The sequence below is a fragment of the Mustela putorius genome, unplaced genomic scaffold (assembly GCF_011764305.1).
Source record: "Mustela putorius furo isolate JIRA1106 unplaced genomic scaffold, ASM1176430v1.1 tig00003875_pilon_pilon_pilon, whole genome shotgun sequence".
Lineage (NCBI taxonomy): Eukaryota > Metazoa > Chordata > Mammalia > Carnivora > Mustelidae > Mustela > Mustela putorius.
In genome coordinates, this window is record NW_025422026.1 from 1,610,028 (window position 1) to 1,631,948 (window position 21,921).

Below are 21,921 nucleotides of genomic sequence, written 5' to 3' on the forward strand. Positions count from 1 at the left end.
TCTTTAGGATCGGCGAATGAGAAGGCATTCAGGAAGCCTGTGAGGACTGCGCCCCGAGCGTGGCTGTTCTCGTGAAAGTGATCAGGGGGCACAGGGCCGAGATAAAGGGTATGTGGCCGCCTCTCAGAGCCCCGGAAAAGTCAAGGTTCCAGTGTGCGACTATCCAGGGGTTGTCTCGTTCCTGGTCCTTCAGCAGCTCTAAAGAAAAACTCTTAGAATCTACTCCTGTCGTGGTGACCAAGGCCTGCAGTGTGAGCGTGAACTCTGCAGTTGGAGCCACGTGGCACCTCACGGGCAGAACCGGGTGCTGCTGCTCTGTTCACGGCACCCCCGGCACGCTTCCCTCCCCTCTCTCCAGATAGTGCCAAAAGTGAAACTCGAGGTGCAGGGAGCCTGCAGAACCTATTGACGAAGCGTTGATTTTGAAGATGAGATCGGGCAGAAAGGACACACAGCAGGGAAGAGAAGCTTCTGCGGCCGTGGAGGGTTGAGAAGGGAAGTTGTGCGGTGGTCGATTGGTCCTGGGCTCTGGTGCTCCTTGCACGTCTCTGAGCCCCCCTTTCCGCGTTCTGTGTTCGTCTGGTGCCGTGCAGGTAGAGGATGGTGCTACGAAATGAGTGAACCGTGCTGGTCAGGAAGTGCCTGCTGGTGGCACATGCACGCGGCCCTGTAGAGCCTCGCCTCTGTCCTGTTCACCCTGCCCCCGCGCTGTCACCCTGTCACTGATCTGCTTGCACGTCTGTGACTGAGTGTCGCCCAGGTCACTGTATCCTGACTTGTGCTGCTGTCCTTTGCAGTGCACCTTAACCTTGAGCTGCTGGGCTGTGGAAGGCCATGTGACGTGGCGAGGACTGAGGCCTTGCGGGGTCAGGTCCCAACTCTGTCCCTTGTCATGGCGTGTGTTTTTTTTTGAGCAAGTGATTTAAAACCTTTCTGTGCCTTAGTGCCTGTAATCTAGAAGGCAGACATTATCATTTGGTGTGGGATCTTGAGTGAGCGAGTCATTAATACCAGGAAAATATTGTTACTACTGAACTTCTGTTTCTTCTTCAAGAAGAGGAACACTGAGTAGTATATTCATCCTCAGAGGAGTACATTTTAAAGGCTTCAGGACTAAGTTTGGAGACCATGAAGTAAGGTATCTTTGGGCTGGTCTGGCAGGAGCCATTGCCCTGGTGGCAGAAAATCCTCAGCTGGCCTGCGTGCCGCTCCTGCTGGCTGTGCGCACCCGCCCCGCTTCCGAGTCTCGGCGGCCGCAGGTGCCGCTGGATTTTCTAGGGCTTTGCATTGAAGGTATGTAGTGAAGCTACATTAAATATGACATTTCTCAGTGACACAACACTCTTTCTTGTCTGGAGCACAAAAATGGGCTCTTGCATCAGACTTAAGTCCACGAAGGAAGAGGAAAGGAGGCGAAAATGTTTTTGGAAAAATCTTGGTGAAGGGTAGGTATATTTCCTCCGGTGTTAGGTGAAGTGATTTTTAGGCAATTTATAAAAGTCCTTACAACATTTTTACAAACACAGAGGAGCAGTGAGTGGGCCAAGCAGTGTTCCGAGTGTTGAGTTCTGTCCGTAGTGACCGCTGCGTGGTGAAGTGGGCCATCTCTGATGTTCAGGGGCCGTGGAGCGCTTTGCGATCTCGGGGCACCTTGAAGGGCGCTGGCGTGGTGGTACGTGAGTCTCAAGTGTCTCAGGAAGGACTGGCTGGCAGTTTTGTTGGGGATGTTTCTCTCTGTGGGACGATCCTCCTGACGGCTCAGAGTGGTCTGGATTTCAGCCTGATGCTCCCTCTTTATGTTTAGAAATAGTGCAGGAGCTCGGGGGTGTACCAGGAAGTAGAAACACGGTTCTGGGTGGTAGAGGAACACACTGTTCACTAGCTTCTCTTCAAGGAGCAGAACGCAGTTGGACAGATACCTGTTCTAACTAAAGACAGTCTAAAAGAATGAAAAAACCGTATGGAATTGCAGGAAGTTTATGGCCTTGGTGTCTTTTTTATGCTGCAGTGTTCTGCCTCTTCCCCATCCCCACAGCTGACGTAGGGCTGGTTCATGGAGTCGGGATCAGCCAGGTCTAGTTGGCTCGTCCGGAGGTGTTCCCATCGCACAAGCAGGACAGGAGCTCGGAGCTGTGGGCAGTGCAGAGTGTATGAAAGGGGGGCGTCCACAGGGAGGCAGTGACTGGCCTATCTAACTTCAGTTTCCTTAACTGATTGAAAAGCAGAGCTTGGGGGTGTGATCCTGTAACCTCCCTCGTATGGATACGGCGGGAACTGAAGGAGATAACCTCCTGTGAGGCCATAGCACAGGGCCTCATGTGTGGCGACAAGAGCTGGCATCTTCAGTGAGGGCTTACGCGTACACATCTGAAGTGAGTAGCCTTCTGATCTGATTTTTTAATTTAGGGAACAACTTTGGAGAATTTAAGACGGAATGACCACCTCTGGAAACCTAGGCCACATATCTTAAGCCAGAGGGGGAGTGGCCTCCGAGCTGGGCTGGTAGTCTGGTGGCCTGGTCACCTCTAGAGTGTGGGTGACGGCCTCTCAACCCCGCGCCCCACTGGCTCGCCGTCTGGCATCGCGCGCTCGACCCGGGGACTTGGAGCGGATCACCCGGATTTGTTCCTTTCAGGTATCTTACCTGTTCGCAGGCCACTGCCTTCTCTGTACTAGCTGCTCGGCAGAGGAGTCCGGCGGACGGCTTCTCATTGACATGTGTGCCTTGACGGGCACGGGTTTTGCTTCTTGATAGCATACCTGACCGCTCCTTGTCTCTCCTGCCATTTTTCCCTGAAACGGACCATTTTGCTTCCCATGTCATACAGCACGAACGTTTAAAGTTGCCCGAAATCCTTTTCAGAGCAACGGGAGGTCCACAAGCAATGGTGGTGACGTTCGTGACCTGCTGGCGGTGCCCTCCCTCCCATCCCAGGCTTCGGGATTCCCTGTGGTCTGCCAGTCCGCACGCAGAGCCGCTCTCACCTCCAGAGCTCTGTCCTGGGCCCGGGGGAGTCGCCACCCCGGTGAGACACGGCCTGCCGTTACCCTTCCCGCACACTCGGGACACTAAGGATGAGCCCTCGGTGACTTCTTCGCTGGCAGGTGTCCGGAATAGCGTGTGTCCTTTCAGGAGCCTCTGAGAAGAGTCTCAGAAACTGCGCGCTCTCCCTTGTGGTCCGGAAGTCGGGCGGCCCCCGGGCTCAGCGGGCGGCGGCGAGGGGTGTTCGGGGCTCTGCTGGCAGGTGGTCACGGTGTGTGGGGAGGGCGCCCCTTGTGTGCCAGCCCGCCTCTATCTGCGGCCAGTGTGGGGTCTCAGCGCGATGACGGCCACTGCCCCCAGCACATGTCACACTTCACGGGGCACAAAGGGTTCTGCAGTCATGGTCTCTCGTGCTGTCCCCGAGTCCTGCCAGTTAAAAACGACGGGTCATCACTAAACGTTAACACCAGGAACCGGAGCCCTGATCTGACCTGAAGGCGGCAGGGTCAGAGCCAGCTCCGAGATCGACCGTTCCATCGCTTCCACTGTGCCGCGGTCCAGGGCAGGCCGCCCTGCGCGGGTGCCGCTGTCTGGCGATGACTCATTGTTCGGCCTGTCTCCCCGTGTATTTGTTAACACCACTCCACCTCCCACTCCCCTGTGTAGTGCATTCTAGCAGAAGACGGAGAATCTGCGTCGGGAGTTGCTGGCAGTCATTGGAGCATCTGTGTCTTGTTTAAAGCCCCGTGAAGGAGAGCACCAAATGTGGTTTTGGTCTGCTGCTTAGCGTTGAGTTTTTGCGGCTGATGGGGCCCATCGTCACTGTCGTTTGGTATGTCGTTGTGACATCTGTGCAGGTACCACACAGGAGGATTCCTGTCCTTACGCATGTGTTGATCACTGAGAGCAGAGCTGGCTCCTAACTTCTGGCTGACCAGGTCCTGACGGATCAGGAGGCACCACAATAACCGTATCAAGCAGGACAGCCTTGTCCAAAGAGCTGTGGCAAAAGGAAGTAAAAAGGACTCAGTGTTGGATAATTTTGCTCTCTTTCCTGATAATGTTCTAAAGCATTTTGGAAATCATTCACTTGTTCATCCAGCGTCTGTCTGAGAATTCCCCGTGTGCCTGGCGCTTGATCTAGAACTGGGACTGGCACACTATGGCCTGCAAGCCAGACACACCCTATTGGCAACCTCTTTTTGAAAACAAAAGTTCTGTTAAAACACAGCTAGGCCCATCCGTTTTTATAACGTCGGCAGCTGCTTTCTCACTACAAACGTGGAACTGAGTGGTCGTGACAGACTGTCGTAGGGTACAGCCCAAGTCATTGTCTTTAGAAAGAATGTGTAGCAACCCCTTATCGGCACTGCTGGGGATACAACCCTGAACACGCTAAGTAATTGGCATGTGTATGTAATATGTTTTTTCTTTTCTACGTCACGCTCAGTCCTTACTGACCACGTTATGCACTCATTGTTGGTATTTCAGTTCATATTAAAGAATGGCATTGATTCCTGTACGACACTGTCCGCTCTTTTCCTGGAGTCGGTGTGGATGTGTTTCCTTACAAGGCTTTGCCCTGAGATGAGACCCGGAGTGCTGGGCCGTGTGCCGACTGGGACCGTGGCGTGTGGCAGGGAAACGGGCATGCGGAAGACCTTGCTCTGCGGTGCGGAGTGTCAGCGACAGAGAACACGAGGAAGCGTCACCGGTAATAAGACTGAATAACGTCCATAGTTTTATGGCCTCATCCAGAAGACTCGTAAGTGAACGTGGCATTTTCTTATTGTGAGACTCTGCAGATGAAGACCGTGGCGGTGAGCAGGACACGGGGACGCGTGCTGTCATACGGAGGCTCCGGCTGTGTGGCCCCCGCTGCTCTTGCATGGCTTGTCGGCATCGTAGCACAAACAAATAGCAAGTCCATGTCTGACCTCCGCCACAGGACCTCCAGGGTCCCCCACGGGTCTGAAGAGAAGCCCTGGGAACCTCTGACAGAGAGCACGGGCTCCAGCCCGACAGCCCGGGGCGGCTCAGCTCCGTCCCTTAACCCACTATGTGGCCTGCAGCTGTGGGCCCGACCTCTCCAGGCCTCGCTTCTCTCATCTGCGGAAGGAGGATGGCGACAGCCCCCACTTCACAGAGTAGTTCTGAGGACTCAGAGAGTGGATATGTGTGAAATTCTGCAGTGTTTGGTACAGAAAGTAGTGTACGAGTCATGTTCATAAAAGGAAATAATAAAGCCAGTTACATAAAAGGTTGTAGAGCTTCAGTGGTAACAGGGGAGGTTGAAATGTCGAGGTTGGCCTTATCATCAGAAGAAATCTGGGGGAGAGATTCATTTACAGATACTGGAAGCCGAGTGGGAGATTTGCATTAGGAGAGGAGCGTCCTGAGAAGGCTTTGGGGCAGAGCAAGAGGCGCAGTCTGCTGACCGAGTTACAAGCGTCAAGGCCAAAGAGGAGAGAATTTTGAAAAGTGGTTTTGCATGTGGCTCTTGCATATACAAAGAGCGTATTTTGTATTAGTTTTTGTGAGAAGAAAAACTAATGAAGCCCATGAATGTGGAGCCCAGTGGGAAACTAGGAGTGGGTCCCCTCCCTGCCTTTTGCAAAGAAAGGGATTGGGTTTTGTGCAGATAATACCTGTGTCTTGATTGTTTAAGGTATGCGGTGTGGAACCTAAGTCAGTTTGAGAACATAGAATTGAGGGCAACTTAAGTTTCGTTACAGAATTACAACATTTTGTATACAGATCGCTAAGCGAAGCCCTCTCTGAGCTGACTAAATTGGAGAAGACGTCCACAGGCGTGGCGCTTGATGCTGGTGATGGTGGTTCGATACACACACGGAGCACGCGTATGTTGTGTCCCCCGCTGGCAGACTTAGATCTCTTCCCGGACAGCAAATTCAGTTTTTTTCAGACAGGATTTATTTTTGTTTCTTGCCTTGGGGTAAATATTTGAGCACTCTGGGTTTTGTGCTAGCACGGCGGCAGGCCGCTTCGCCCGTGTGTGCGTTGCACAGACATGGCCTGCCCACCGCGTGCCAAACGTGACTCAAGCAGCAGTGAGCAAAGTGGACAAAATCCCTGTCATTACTGAGATTTTCGTCTTAGTAGGGAGAAGTAAGTGTAATTTAATAGTAAGCTAAGACTGAAATTGAGGGCGTTGAAGAAAAGTAAAACCGCAGGGCTAATGAAAGATGCTGGGGTGATTTTAAATAGAGTAATGGGAAGTAATAGGTAACGGGAAGTCCTCCCGGAAAGGGTGGCATTTGAACAAAGACCCGAGGGAGGTGAAGGAGCCCGCTTGGAAGAATGTCTGGGGGGTGGACATCAGAAGCGCGAAGTCCTCGAGACGGGAGCAGCCCCGGTACCACCGGCGGTGTGTGAGGTCAGCCGTGGGGGAGCCGGCGATGGCGAGAGTTTGGCGTCTGCTCTGGGTCGTTGGAAAGCAGCTGGCAGATTTTGAGCCGGCCGGCAGCGTGATGGGCTCCAGATCCCGACGGGAACACAGGCTGCCGTGTTGGAAATAGGCTGCAGAGGACAAGAACAGAAGCGGGGGGATGATGTTCAAGTCACGCTGTTAGTTGCCACGGAACAAAGTGCCTCAAAACTTTAATGATGTAACAACCAGCAGATGATCTCACACAGTTTGTGTCGGGAATAATGGGGAGGTGGAGCTGTGTCATTCAGGCCCTGGGTCCCCCGTGAGGTTGCAGTCCTCTGGCGATGCGGTGGGGCTGTAGGACCGGCTCCCGCGTCCACTCACACAGCTCCTGGCCAGAGGCCTCGGTGACTCGGCTGGGCCTCTCCTTGTGCATGGGGGATCGGAGCACAAGAGAGCCAGGCGCAGCCTTACCCAGTCACCGAGCGCAGGGGACAGCTTCTCAGGACTGTTAACAGTCCACAGGAGGCGCTTCCGCGGGATGACGGACCCCCCACCCGCCAGTACGCGGGGCAGACGTGCTCGGTGGCTTTCGCCTTCCTGACGGTGGGAAGCACGAGTCGGCTGCGGCATCGCATGGCCGAGAGGGCACCCCAAGTGGAAGGACACGTGCTGGTTCTCAGGTCTGCCAAGACAAGCTACCTCAGACAGGAGGCTTAGCAGCCGCGCGTGTTCAGTCTCTCACGGCTTTGGAGGTGCAGAGTCCAAGCCTGGGTGTTGGCAGTGCCACACCCCCGGAGAGGCCGTCCCCGTCTCCACATCCTGCCAGCTGCAGCCTTCCCTGGCTCGTGGCCTCCCCCCTCCAGCTATGCGCTCCCCTCTCCAGGCGTCTGTCGCAGAACTCCTTCCGCCTCTTGCAGTTGAGGCCACCAAGGAAATCTAGGGGAAGCACCCCCTCTTAGAAGGTCGTGTTCCCAGGTTCCGGGGTGAGGACGCAGATGTGTCTGGGGACATCGTTCAGCCCAGCGCAGCAGACTGTGCCCCGTTCTGGTGAGGTGTGGAGTAGCTGGACTGCGTCTCCATTGTCAGCAGCCTGTGGACGGGTGTGACCACTTGGGAAACCGGTGCAGTGCCGGCCGAGGGCGAACACATGCGGGCTCCCCACCGTCCACACGCAGAGCGAGCCTGCGAAACCCTCTGGAAGCCAAATGGGCTGCTCTGAAGACGCTGTTTCCATGAATTCATGCGGAGGATTCTTGGGGCGTTTCTAGACCCAGAAAATCATCTCACTTAGGCTTTTCTGGTACGGCAGGACACACTGCTGACGCATGCGCGCCATAAACCAAGACGAAGTACGGGTGCTCACAGACGCGGTTCCAGGCCGTGGCGGCTGGATGCTGAGGTGCTGCGTGCGGTGGTGCGGGAAGGGGCTCAGGGGACCCCTCCCACGAGAGGGGTGCACACTACCCCTGAGACGGCTTGCTGCACAGTAAACTCTGAGTGCTGTTTCCACTTTGTGCCTTTTCTCAGAAAAGCAAAAGTCATCTTCAAATTTTTCAACGAAAACAGGTGCTGATATAGGTCTTCCGAGAAGTTGGAATGACAGGACACAAACCTTCAAAAACCGGGGAATATGTGTGTGCCCTGCGACCCGACACTCCTGGTGTGTGTGTGTATAGAGTCAGCAGGAATGCATATGTATGTCAGTCAAAAGATGCGCAGTCGTGTTCACCAGTATTTGTCGTGCTCGTGAACCGGAAAGCCCCTGATCCCTTGGCGTTAGAGCGGAGAGCAGTTCGTGCGCACAAGTGCTCTAGCGAGCAGGAAGAACGAAGGGACTGCGGTTAGACACGGTCGCCCGGCGGGAGCTCAGAAACGATGTGTATACACTGTGCAGTTCCCTTTATAAAAGTTGGGGAGCGGGAAGAGGGGTTTCAGAGCCGGCACAGTGACTTGGGAGAAAGGGGGGTACCTGGGACAGGGTGTGAGGACGCATTTGGAGAGTCCTGGTGGTGATCTGGTTCTTAGGTGGGTGCCAGTTGCAGTGTTCAGTTTGTGAAAGTTTAAGCTTTACATCCAGGACTCATATAGGGTTTGATTTTTAATTCAATTAACTAACATACGGTGCATTGTCAGTTTCAGAGGCAGAGGTCAGTGATGCATCAGTCGTGTATAAGGCCCAGTGCTCATTACTTCAAGGGCCTTCCTTAGTATCATTCCTCACTTGTCCCTTCCGCCCCTAGCCCCCCGCCCCCACTTACATGTTTTTCTCTGTGAAAAGAATGATAAGTACTGGGAACTCTTGGGTTTGTTTTTTTCCCTGTCGAGGACATCTCACTTGGACTAATGCAGTATCTTCATTTTGATATGCACTGATTCTGATATTCCCTGAAGTTGGAGGGGTTTTAAAGGGTTACCAGATTCTAACATTCCTAAGGACTTTGAATTGCAAGTGACAGCAGCCCAGATGGAACTAAGGCAAGAGCAGTATTTGTCTTACGAAACCGGAAGTGTCACCGGAAGTCTCAAGAGGTGGAGCTGCCCTCAGCAAGGTGGATGCCAGAGTTCAGTCCCCGTTTGATCTGGGCTCCTCCCTCCCTTCCCATTTTGACGTTGCTTACCCTATTTTAATTGTGTGGGGACTCTCCCTTGTGACGAGCATAGCCCCAACCCCTGAAGTAGACGTTGTCGGCCTCTTTCCCAGCAGCGCCAGTTAAGTCCAGAGAGGACCGACTGGCCCTGGAGAGGGGCGGCTAGGCGTGCCCCACACAGACGGCATGTTCTTGCCCTACAGGGGAGGTTCTTTTACCTGAAGGGAGGGAAGAACGTGCTAGGCAGACCACAACTACCCGCTTCAAGAGTACGGGTGTCTTCCCGGGGCAACTGCTGGGTGGCGTCACAGTTCAGGCAGCGCGGTGAGTGGCAGACTGCGTGCTGGGCAGAGGCAGGTTTGTGCCAGGAGCGGTTCTGCTGCTGTCCACATCATCGCTGCGTCTCTCTGTGTAAACCCCGCGCGAGGTGCCGGTGTGGACGAGACACGCCTTTTCCAGTCCTTTCCCTTTCTGGCGGGTAAACACATGCTTAGTTAAGAGATGAAACTTTACTAAGAGCAAATAATACTTAATGTTTACATTCAGTTTGGATGAGAGAACCGCACGGTGGAGTGCCTCTGCCGGAATCCTGTGTCGGCCTGGCCCCCCTGCCTCGCCCATGGTGATGCCCTGAAGTCACCTGCTCATTTAATGGAAAAGTGGACTTTGGGCTTGTCACCTAGTTTTTTTGTCAGCCCAAGAGCTAAGAATAGTTTTCATATTTCTAAGTGGTTGGGGGAAAAATCAGAAGAGTAACATTTTATGATGTGAAAATTCTAAGAAATGCAAATTTTTGTGGCCATAACCATAGATAGTGTTTTTGAAATTCAGCCCTGCTCATTGGTGTAAGTGCTGCTTGGCGGCTTTTGCGGGACAGCAGAGCTGAATGGATTTAACAGTGACCGTATGGCCTCTAGCCCAAAACATTTACTATCTGGTCATTCACAGGTAAATTTGACAACCCTTGATTTAAACATTCTTGGACAGAAAGCAACCGATGAGAGCCAGGCAACCTCATCTATTAGAAATGAGGAGTTACTTATTGGCTTGGAAAGAATGAATATATAGTTCCCCCCACGACACGACCCTCACGTGAGCTAGATGGCACCGGCCCAAGCCACAGCAGGGAAGACAAGCTGACCTAGGGCATATCAGGCATAAAGGAGGTTGGGGGGCACCTGAGTGACTCAGTCGGTTGAGCATCTGCCTTCAGCTTGGGTCATGATCTTAGGGTTCTGGGATCAAGCCCTGCGTCGGGCTCCCTGCTCAGCAGGGAGTCTCCTTCTGCCTCTGCCTCTCACCCTGCTCATGCTCTGTCTCTCAAATAAGTAAAATCTTGTAACAGGGAAAGGGATTGAAAAAGAAACTTAGGGTTCAGGGGGAAAGGAAGCGTCTGCTAGAGAGCACTTGAGTGATGTCCTGCTGAAGTGCCCCAGAAGGACCCGTGCTGCTTTAGGGAGAGAGCGGAGGGGGATCGAGGCAGGCAGAAGCAGACCCAGAAGAAGTAGGCCTGAGGTCAAGATGGTTGTACGTGTTGCAGAAGCAGAGGGCCTTCACCAAGAAAGGAGCAGTGTGGTGGGGCTGGAGCCGGCTTCCAGCCGACGGGGGCGGAGGGCACCGTGCCTTCAGGAGCGGCAGAGGAAGAGAGCTGCTGAGCTCTGCCGTGTGCCAGGCTCTGTGCTTCCTGACTTCCTGGAGACGCTGTCTGACGTCATCTGGTTACACGGGCTCCGCGCACCCTCCTGGGGAGTGGAGACTTGGACAAGTTTAGGAGCGTGTCCAGGCGGTGACAGGTGAGAAACATGGCAGAGCTGGGGGTCAGACGGATGCCAGCCTGACCCCACGCAGCTCGCTTTCTAGGGAAATTGCGTTGCTTGCGGTAGATTATATCCAAGACACACCGGCTAGGTCTAGCGCTCCTTTCTGGAGCAATTCTAGAGTAACGAAAACAGAAGTAGTATGAGAACGGGGCACTTAGGAGAATGTAAGGAAATGTGTTGGGGGGAGAGGCAGCAGAACAGAAAGAAAAGACTGGTAACATGGCTGTGGAGTGTCGAGTGTCAGAACTCGGAATGGAGGAGAGAGTATGGGGCGTTTCAAAGTGAAATGCTGGGAACCCGGCGACTCGAACTCTGGGGCACCAAACAGAGGAAAGGAAGTTTAACTGGGGCATATTTGCAGTTAATAATGGAGTCTGTGTTATATCCACTCACTGCTGTTCCTTTGTCAGAATTTTAATAATTGGTCATGAACTTTCTTTGCAGTCTTAAAATATTTGATCTTGAGTTTCTTATGCCAGTGAGAATGTCTTAGGTAAAAAGACTTGAAAAACAAATTTTCTCAAGAGCTTGGTTAAGCTAATTAAAGCTGCATAATATCTTGAGGTCGAATAAATGAGTGAAAATTTAAATTATCTTTAAATGAAAAGAATAAGAATTCATGAATGCTCACAGTGCTATAGCTTCAGTAGGGACAGGATGGACTCTGAAAGTCATTCTCTTTGTGTTATAGGAGATAAAAGAAAAGACACCCAGCTGCTTCTCAGATAAGTGACCTTGGGCAAGTTATTAAATCTCGTTGAATATCAGTTCCTCATTTTTGAAACAGGGACACCAGTAGCCCCAAGACCAACAGCACAGGTCTCCAGAGAGAAATAAACCAGGAGAAATGGTTCTTGGCCCACAGTCAGCTCTGAGTAACTGCTCAGTACCATCTTAGGGCAGAGAACATAATTGGCTCTTGTCCTGATTACAAATAGAGTGAAACCACATTTTCTGAATTTTCTGCAATTCATAGACATTTGTTTTTAAATTACACCATGCTAGTGAACTTTTCTGTTTATGTCTGATAATCTCATTCTTTACTGCCTTGACTTGGCAGCTTTATAATGCCACAGTATGGCAGTGAAGGAGTTGTTCTGCCTGCTCATTCCCTTCCCTCCTGAGGGCCACACCGATGGCCCGCAGAGTCCTTCCCTGCCATGAAGGCGCAGCCGTGGGCAGGCAGGACTTGGTTTTCCCACAGCTCCTCCATCTTTGCCACCGCAGATTGGGATAAACTAAGGTACCCGTTTATGATGGTGGTTCTTTTTTGTGTCTTCACGAGAAGGTACATTTTATGGCCTAAAGATGAATAAATAAGGTTGTCTTTTTTTCTTCTTTTTAAATAGCCTATGAAATTCTTTGTGCTTTTTACCTGCTAAGATAATGGTTGGTTGTTTTTTTATAAGAAAGCTCAGCGTATGACAATCATTGTTAATTTGCTGCTGTGTGGCTTGGGGAAATTGCTAGTGCTGTATGTTTTTTAATTTTATTGCTCAGAAGCAGGTATTGTGGATAAAAGCTTGGTGGTCGTATTCTAATCTGTGATTATTTTTTTAAAGAACTAGAATATTTCCCTTTTCTGGGTGCTTGTGATTGCCAGCCAGATGCTGAAAGGTTTACCTGTGCCACTGAAGAAGGTCCCTTCAAGTCCTACCTCAGTATCGCTGTTGCATCTGTAACAGGCAGCATAGGGTAATGGTGGTTTACAACAAGTCTTTCTTAATCTCTTTCTTTTTTTAATTTCTTCCCTGACAAAAGCCTTTTTAAAATAGTTTTTTCCTAATTGGCCTCCACCTCCATGAAATTTTAATTCCACAGATATACAGTATTTCTATTTATGTATTCAGTATATCTGTGTTTCTACATGAAGAGCGAGGTATTTTGTGTGCCTCCTTCCCCCAAAGAATGGGTATTTGTCCCCTTGAAGTGATACCATCTACACTGGGAGTGTATGATTTACAGCAGTGGATTTTCAAAATTTTTGGACTTTCATATTCTCTGAAATTATTGAAAAATTCTCTGAAGAACTTTCATTTGTGTATTATATCTAGCAATATTTATCCCATTACAAATTAAAGCTAGGAAAAATTGCAAAATATTAATTTTTAAAAATATTTTATTAAAAATAACCATCCCTTCCCTCACCCCTGCCATTACCATCGAAAAGGTTTAGTGAGAAAAGTGGCATCGTTAGACATTTTGCAAACAGCGAGATTCTCGTAGTTGGCTCTGCATTTAACCTGTTACGGAAGAAAAGCTGGCGTCATGCAGATGGGTCAGCAGAAAAAGAGGGAATGTTGTAACAACTTTTTCAGATAATAGAGATATTATACTAAAACTTGGCAGTTTATAGCTTCTTAAAGGGTTAGTTGCAGTCTAGAATCTCAAACTGTATATAAAACTTTTGTCCCATTACTTTAAAATTCACTGGTCTTTCTCTTTGAATGGATCCTTTGTTGATGAATCGTTTTGTGCCGTCATACACTGGTCACTGGCAAATACTTGTTTTCTAACAGTACCAGCCACTCACATGTCATTAATATCATTACTGATCTTACTAGAAACTCTAAAAATGGGAGATACTTGTCTAGCTTAATTTATGTATTTATTTTGCTTGAATGTGGTCCTTGGCAATAAATACTGTTATTTTTCTTAAAGTGACAGGCTCACTTTGTTCATTTTTGAGAAAATGTCTGCTCTGTATAGAAGTCTAAATAACCAGACTTCGCCAGTTCCTTGGAATAAAAAACCTCTGCCATGAAAAAAGTGACTGGGGCAGCCTGCAGCTTGAGCAGCTGGGCAAGTGTGTCTGCTCCTGCTGTCTTCACACTTGTGTATGTAGCAGGAGCTCTCTGCAGACTTCCAGAGTCACCTAAAATACTACCAAGATGTGTGTTCAGGCTCCAGATTTAATAAAGCTGGTTGTGTTGCGGTGCGAATGTCGCGTGGGGGGAGACAGCTAGTACTGGGGCTGTTCTCCTGATCAGATGCCTTGATAGGGCTCCTAACACATGACCACTGCGGCACGTGGCAGCACGGTGAGAAGGAGCCAGTCGCTATTAGCATTAGTGTGGAAACCGTTATGACCTCCCTGGGGGTCCATGGAAGCACACTTTGGGAAACCCTGATTCAGAACAGGAGCTTAGAGCCAGACTGGCTGATTGAGTCGAGCTCCATCACTTACCGGCTACACGCATGACCCAGAGCGCTTACCCTGACAGCCAGGGCCAAACACACTGTCGCCTGGGAGCAGAGGCCACAGATCCCCACGGGATGTTTCCCATTAGTTTTCTATCCCATCTTTGTTACTTTGTTTCATTTGGCATGTACATTTATAGAACTAGGGAGGCAGCCCATGCAGAGAGCAGAGCAGCGAAGATTGGGTTCTGGAGCGATTTACCAGCATGGAGTAAGAAAGAGGTCTGTCCAAATCCCAGATTGTATTCCCAGGCTAAAGGTTTAAATATTCCCCATAGTTTTAGGACAGTTCTTTTTAAAGGCAAATGCAAAATCTGCTGCCTTGTTTTGTAATCCTGTCAAATGCATTTTTGTTCTTGGTTCAGGAATTTGGGTTAAGTACACCGCCAACACCCTCCACCCCAACAGTCAGTTCAGGTGAAGACAAACTGTCCGATAACCTCGAGCGCTTTCCCTCGTTGTTGATTGACTCAGGGCAAAACCTTGTCCTCCTCTGGTGGTTCTTATCCCTTATGGTCTTTGCATGGACTCGTCTTTAAATATGCATACACCCATTTTGGAGTAACCTTCATTTCATCTGGGAGGGTAGGGGTTTTTTTATAATAGTCTGGTGTTACCTTCTGTCGTGTTGCGCCAAAGGATGCCTCACTCGGTGGGAGAAACGGCACACGGGGCCCTTCCGTCTGCTGGGATTGAGGCCTGCCATGTGCGGTTTTCCGACAGCCGCTCTGTGTCACGGCTGCTCTTTCATCTTAAATAAATATTTCGTTCCCAATTAAGCAAGTTGTACCTTCATGTAAGAGGATTTTTTTTTTTTTAAAGATTTTATTTATTTATCAGAGAGAGTGGGAGAGAGCGAGCACAGGCAGACAGAGTGGCAGGCAGAGGCAGAGGGAGAAGCAGGCTCCCCGCTGAGCAAGGAGCCCGATGTGGGACTCGATCCCAGGACGCTGGGATCATGACCTGAGCCGAAGGCGTCCCATGTAAGAGGATTTTTAAAAAGTTAGAAAAATGTACAAGTCAGAAAGTGCCATTAGCTTTGCCGTCCTTGGATACATTCTTTCCTGTCCTTCTTGAGGGTTGTAGATTCTCATTTTGTCCTAATTGACAGCATATCATACCTTCAGTTCATGTTGTGTCTTTTCATTTGTTGCCAGCATTCTCCTCTGCCTAAAGGTCTACTAAAATGAAAAAATGCACTCTCCTGATGTTGAGCAAGTATTGGAAATGTACTGACATTATCAATAGTGCTGTGACGCACGTCCCTTGTGTGTGGATCTTTTTTCTGCTTCTACCCTGGCTGTTCTGTTGAAAACCTGACGGGGAGTGACTGGTGCTGAAGGCAGTTCTATCAGGCTCTTACAGTGAATTGCTGAATTGTTTGCCAGAAAGTTTAGGCCAGTTCCTCATTTCCCCCACATTCTGCCCGTTTCTTCCTGTCTTCACCAGCATTGGTGTTCTGTAAAATGCCTTTTCAACAATAAATTATACAAGTATGCTCAGTGAACTTGGAGCAAAAGTGTTAATGCCTAGTAATTAATAGTAAAACACATAGCAAAACATATAATGTATTTCTTATTATTAGAGTCCAAACTGAGCTAGCCTTAAAGGGTCTTCCTTAACATTCTGGTGGGGTGGAGTCTTCTGAACAGACCTATCCCTAGAGTCTTTTACATTGTCTAAGCCAGTACACACCTTCTTGTGTTTATCTTCTGGTCATTATTTTTTCTCTCTACTTTAGCTCTAGGTCTTGAGACAGGTGTATAGAATGATTTAGGGCAGGAGTATATGTAGGTTTTCTTTTTAATCATATAAAGCAAATGTGGATAATGTGTGGTTGCAGTGTGTCTGAGTTGTTTACTAATTCTGTGTAAATTTCAGGTGTGCAACAGAGGAACATGGCTCAAGAAACTAATCACAGCCAAGTGCCTATGCTTTGTTCCACTGGCTGCGGATTTTATGGAAACCCTCGTACAAATGGCATGTGTTCAGTGTGCTATAAAGAACATCTTCAAAGACAGAATAGTAGTAATGGTAGAATAAGCCCACCTGGTAAGTAATTCTGTCAAAACCCAGCAGTATTCATCACTGACCTAGACTGGGGTGGTGCGATGCACCGGAAACTTTTTCCTACTCTCACATTGTGGTTCTCTCACCACATTCGTGTCCGCAAACTCCCTCCTTACGTGTCTTCACTATCAGTGGTATCCTTGCCCATTGGAAATAACCAGAACAAATCCATTCCACAGCCTTACTTGCTGTCGAAAGAACTCTGTTCTCTTAGGAAAACACAGGCCTGCTCCGAGTGTATGTAGGGATCCGGTGAGTCAGGTGTAAGGGAAGGAGGGTTCTCGAGGACCTTGGTTATTTTATCTTGGGTGACTTTTGAAGCCAAGATAGTTGTAGAAGGAAAGCGTGGGTTACAGGTGGCCACAGCGGACTTGAGAGAGGACCGTACACTGGGAGGAAGGAGCAGTGCCGCGGTGCGACTGAGAGTAAGCGGTGTTCAGCACCGGCTCGCTTGAGTTCTGGGTGCGCTCTGTGTGTCTGTGGATTCTTCGGGGGTTGTGGAAGTGGGTTTTTGTGTGTGTGGTTGTACTGGAAGAATCGGGAGGTTTCTGAGTGTGTGCTTCAGAGAGGTGTAGCAGTGAAGGCCGTTGCTTAGTCGCTGTAAAATCCCGCCCGCGGTCCTTCACCTTGTCGCTTCGCGTTCAAGCCGAAAGCTAGAACCGTTTAATCACAATTTTTCCAAATTTTCTCAAGGCCAAAATCAAATGAATATAAATTGTTTTTTAATTAAATCACCATCTGCATTCTGCCTTATTTAGAATAGGGAAAAGAATAACTTAATGTACTGAGCACAGATTTCAGTTCTGAACTTGGGTTGGCCTTACCTGCTCCGGATTTTGTCTTAAATATTCTGTGCACGAGTGTGCACAGATGCCTGCGACTTCCGGGGCGTGGGCGGCCCGTCGTCCTGGGAAGCACGAGCTTACTTTGTTAGTACCTACAGTATGTATGTGCTTGCTTTCTTGGTTTCAAGTACGTTTTCTTCCACTGGAAAATTACTGAGAATTTGTAAATAAAGTAGGGAAGCAGCATATCACAGGTATCGTAAACAAGATTCGTCTGCTCTGTCTCGCGTGTAGGTATTCTCTGTTTTAGACAGGGCGTGGGAAAGCCGGGAGCACGGAGTTCCTAACCCGCGGTGTGGTTCTGTTGCAGCAGCCTCCGTCAGTAGCCTCTCGGAGTCTCTCCCCGTCCAGTGCGTGGACGGCGGTGGCCCCGACGTTCAGTGCCCGCTGGACTCTGCATGTGCGTCCGCGCAGCCAAGGTAAGGTGCGGGCTTCGAGCGGCGGGCGGGAGGCGGGTGGCAGAGGCGGCTCGTGCTCCGTCTCGCGGGTGCCGTGGAGGAAGGGCTCAAGTCTCCGGAGGGTCAGCCGGCCGAGCTCTGTGTCTGTCTCACCACCGACGAGTCCAGAGAGGCTTCCTGTGTTCACTTTGGGAAGGAGCCGGGAAGGTGTCTTTTAAGTTCCCCTTCCTTTTGAGACAGCCTTTCCTTCTCCTCGTGACCCGTCCCACCCCGAAGTCCAGACTTCAGTCGGGGCCTCTGTCTGGGGCCGGTGTCCCCGGGGGCCGTGCCGTGGCGCAGACCCATCCTGGCTCTGTGTTCCCCCGCGAGGGCTGCACCCCCGCATTCCACTCTGACTGTGAGGTCCTGCCCTGTAGAAGCCTGAAAACATGGAAATACCTGCCTCACTACACCCTCTGCTGTTGGGAAACAAGGATGGCGGTTCTGCTCCGGCCCTTCCCCCAGTCGGTGACGGGAGACGCCCAGGCCCGGCCCCTGCGCCAGTGCGTCCCTTCCAGCGTCCTGGCCGGGCTGGGAAGCCAGGCGAGGCCACGCTGATGTTCCCGGGGTGAAGCCGCGCACAGAGACCACTCTCTGTCGCTCCTCTTGCTAATGCCGGGGACTTCGGTGCACACTGGTCTCTGGTTTCCTGGCGCTCTGGTTAATGTGGAAGTCGCCAGCGGCTCCGCGCTCAGGCGTGTAGCAGTGTGCTTACACATGCTGACCCTGTGCTTGTTCTGGCCCTCTAGTTACTGTTCCTGCATGATCACTTTGTAAATCTACGTGTTTTTGCTTTTCTAGCCCTGTATCAAATCAGTCACTTTTATCAGAATCTGTAGCATCTTCCCAAGTGGACAGTACATCTGTGGACAAAGCAGTACCTGACACAGAAGACCTGCAAGGTTTGCATACGAGCTAACTCACTTCCGTCATTCACGTGACAGTCGAGGATTCCAGGGCAGGCGCTATCCTTGGAGCATAGATTCTTTTAAGTTGCCTGCCTCAATATTTTTAGATTTATTTTCTCTATGAGCAGAATATTTCATATCTTCAAGTATTTAATGGATGGAAATGTTGGGAGCCACTTCCTGCTGATATGTAATTGTGTCATCAAAGTAAATGCAGCGCATTGTAAATGTGTTGAGTTGGAGAACTGAGTGAGTGAGTAGTGGTATTACACTGTTCTCTTCTACTGTTACTTTTACCAGTTGAACCTAAAGCTTACTTCTGTGCGAGCAGCTGCGGCTGCAGCATCGGGGGCATCTCTTGTCTTTGGACTCAGGTGGGCAGAGACGGACCTGGCTGGCCGGCGTCCCTCTCCCCCCAGGTGGGCTGCGAGGGCAGCCATCAGGTTCAGATTCTCGTCCTCACAGCATGGGACCTCTTATTATGGCCCCTGCTCTGCGTCCCCATCTTGTGGGTCAGAACGATCTAGGAGGGCTTTCTTGCGGGCAGAGGCGGTGGACAGATTGAGGAGGCGGACAGATTGAGGAGGCGAGTGGATAACCCGTGCTTGTGTGGAGGCGGTGGCTTACCCAGGCTAGGGAGAGCTTCCCTCGAACATAGTGTTCACATGGTAGTGACAGATGTATCTGGTAATCTTAGCTAAGGTTGCTGAAGTTGGATTGTGACTGAGCTGGCTAGTTCCCCGCGCTTGGTGTTCACGCCCAAGAGATGATTAGCATAATTTGCCTGTTTGTAGATTTTGCTATAGCAAGAAATACACTGTCTGGCCAACATCAGTATTCCCTTCCATACAGCATATTATTGTAAATTAATAAATATTATAAGTGAGAATTTTTTATTTTTTCATTAAACAAAAATTTTAGGAAGGGAAGAAATGGAAAACTCCCTAAGATTTAGTTCTCCCTGGGGTGTGGGAAGTAGGAGAGGGGCAGTAAAGCTTTCGGTTCTGTGATGGCCCTTGATTTCGTTGAGAAATGAGGTGCTCAAGTGAGGAGGGGCAGGGCGCAGGACGAGTCAACCAAGGGGGACGGCTTCTGGGCCCTGGATAATTTCAGCCCACGCGTGCCCGTGTCGGAGAGTTTCTAGATGCAAGAGTTGCTTAGCAGTTTGGGAAGAGAGCTCAGTAAGGAAAACAGGCTGCTAATCATGAAGGTGTGTCCCACAGTAGAACAAAGCTTTGAATGTTGGTCGTAAACAAAATGTGTGCCGCTTAAGTGTACGGTAGCAGTTACTACACACATCTGACAGATGAAGAGAGGTTGCTCACCCATGACTGTGAAGTGCTTTTACACCATTTGTGGTGTATGGGGAGCAGGGTAGTGTTCTGCGCCCAGCCCTGAGGACAGGAGTGCAGAAGGTGGGCTTGAAGGTGTATTATGAGAAATTGTTAAGGGGTTTTCAAAGTTACAGACTCCTTTTTTCACGTACGATTTCAATGACTTTTTTTTTTTTTTAAGATTTTATTTGTTTATTTGACAGAGATCACAAGTAGGCAGAGAGGCAGGCAGAGAGAGGAGGAAGCAGGCTCCCTGCTGAGCAGAGAGCCTGATGTGGGGCTCGATCCCAGGACCCCGAGATCATGACCTGAGCCGAAGGCAGCGGTTCAACCCACTGAACCACCCAGGCGCCCTCAATGACTTTTTTTTTTTTTAAAGATTTTATTTATTTATTTGACAGAGAGAAATCACAAGTAGATGGAGAGGCAGGCAGAGAGAGAGAGAGAGAGAGAGGGAAGCAGGTTCCCCGCTGAGCAGAGAGCCCGATGCGGGACTCGATCCCAGGACCCTGAGATCATGACCTGAGCCGAAGGCAGCGGCTTAACCCACTGAGCCACCCAGGCGCCCCATCAATGACTTTTTTTAAAAAAAAGATTTATTTATTTGACAGAGATCACAAGTGGGGGGTGGGGAGGAGAAGCAGGCTCCCTGCTGAGCAGAGAGCCTAATTAATGCAGGGCTCAATCCCAGGACCCTGAGATCAAGACCTGAGCGGAAGTCAGAGGCTTTCACCCACTGAGCCACCCAGGCGCCCTGATTTCAATGACTTTTAAAGTTAAACCAGTATTAGCTTACAGGTACCTCTTAAAAACTAAAAACCCTCTTAAAAACTTAGCATTCATTATTTTAGCATTGCAGAATCTTTAAAAAATCCAGTAGAAGTTTCATCTGAGTTTGAGAGGATTCATTTTCAGTGCATAAAATGTCTTAATAGCCTTGTTTTTAAAAAGGCCTTGCTTATGCTGTTGAATTAAGAATGTTTTCTTTTATTATAAACATACACACAAATACAGGTTTCCCTTCTATCCAAAAGTAGAGCATTTTGGTGAAACGTTTTGTAAACTAAAATGGTGTAACGAAGCAATTAAAAAAGCGAGAATTCTCTTTGACTGATAATCTTTCTGTTAGCAAAAACAGGTACTAATGTAGGTTTTTCATAAAAGTGAAGGGACATAAAGCCAGTTCTCAGTAGCTGGGAGGTGGGGGGGAGTGAGTGTGTGTGTGTACACTCATAATGTAAATGTACTTGTGATTTCCCTATTGGGTAGAAACGAATGCAGAGGGTATTTTTTCCATCTATTTATGAATGGACAGACACCGACAGAAGCAGTCTTGGACTCCAGTGCTGTGGTCCTTTGCATTGGAATTGGAACCCAGGCACCTGACTGTGGGCCAGTCTTTCCCCAGACAGTCGTGCTCGCTAGACTGGGACGTGCAATCCCGCTGTTGCCAGGGTAGGGCCGTCTGTTTGGTGACCGGCCAGGTACCTACTTTCTTCTGTGTTACTCCATTCATGTCCCTCAGGGAAACTGATTTAGATGGGAAGATCATCCCAATGGAGAGGGCTCGTGAGGAGCAGACGTGCGTCTCCGCCAGCATTTCCCAACAGTCTTTCTTGGAGCTTGCAGATGAGTGTCCTTGAAACAGCTTCTCTCTGTTGGTGTCTGCTTCTGAGTAACCTGTTGCCACCAGGAGGCTGGTGCTGCTTCCATTTGTCCTCAAGACTCTGAAGAATTTTTCTCCTCTTTAAATGAGACTGTAGCATATTACAGCGTGTTTCTCTTGTAGTTATTCTTTTTAATTTAACAAGTAGCAACACCTCACATAGTCTCACTTAGGAATATCAGATTTTCAGTTCACAAAAGCTAGTTTTAAAAACATTTTTTAGGGGCGCCTGGATGGCTCAGTGGTTTAAAGCTTCTGCCTTCGGCTCAGGTCATGTTCCCAGGGTCCTGGGATTGAGCCCCGCATCAGGTTTTCTGCTTAGCAGGGAGCCTGCTTCCCCCCCACCCCCCGCCTGCCTCTCTGCCTCTTGTGATCTCTGTCAAATAAATAAATAAAATCTTAAAAAAAAAAAACAACATTTTTTAAAGTGCTCGGTGCACTTCACACCATCATACTTGACTGCCTTACTGCACCTTGTACTTCGCTTTGGTTAACCTCTCAGTGCCTGAGATCCTGAATCTTAGTAAAAAGAAGTGGAGTTTAGATCAGAGGTTTTATTTTTTTTCTTCCTCTTTCCCTTCCTCCCTCCCTCTCGCTTTCTTTCTTTTGTTTTTTTAAAGATTTTATTTATTTATTTGAGGGAGAGCGATGGCGTGTGCGAGGAGCAGAGGGAGA

General features: G+C 49.6%; 1 protein-coding gene across 7 annotated transcripts in view; it reads left to right on the forward strand.

Moving 5' to 3' along the window:
• The window catches only part of ZFAND6 (zinc finger AN1-type containing 6), a 64,746-nt gene that overhangs the window by 34,452 nt on the left and 8,373 nt on the right, over positions 1-21,921 (forward strand). For 6 of the 7 annotated variants that reach the window (XM_045067271.1, XM_045067272.1, XM_045067274.1 and 3 more), the window contains 3 exons: positions 15,868-16,038; positions 17,212-17,320; positions 18,140-18,240. In XM_045067271.1, coding sequence (XP_044923206.1) covers positions 15,885-16,038; positions 17,212-17,320; positions 18,140-18,240 — 364 coding nt within the window. In that variant the 5' untranslated portion in view covers positions 15,868-15,884. The remainder of the gene's footprint in view (positions 1-15,867; positions 16,039-17,211; positions 17,321-18,139; positions 18,241-21,921) is intronic. The other variant, XM_013061992.2, reaches the window with a different exon arrangement.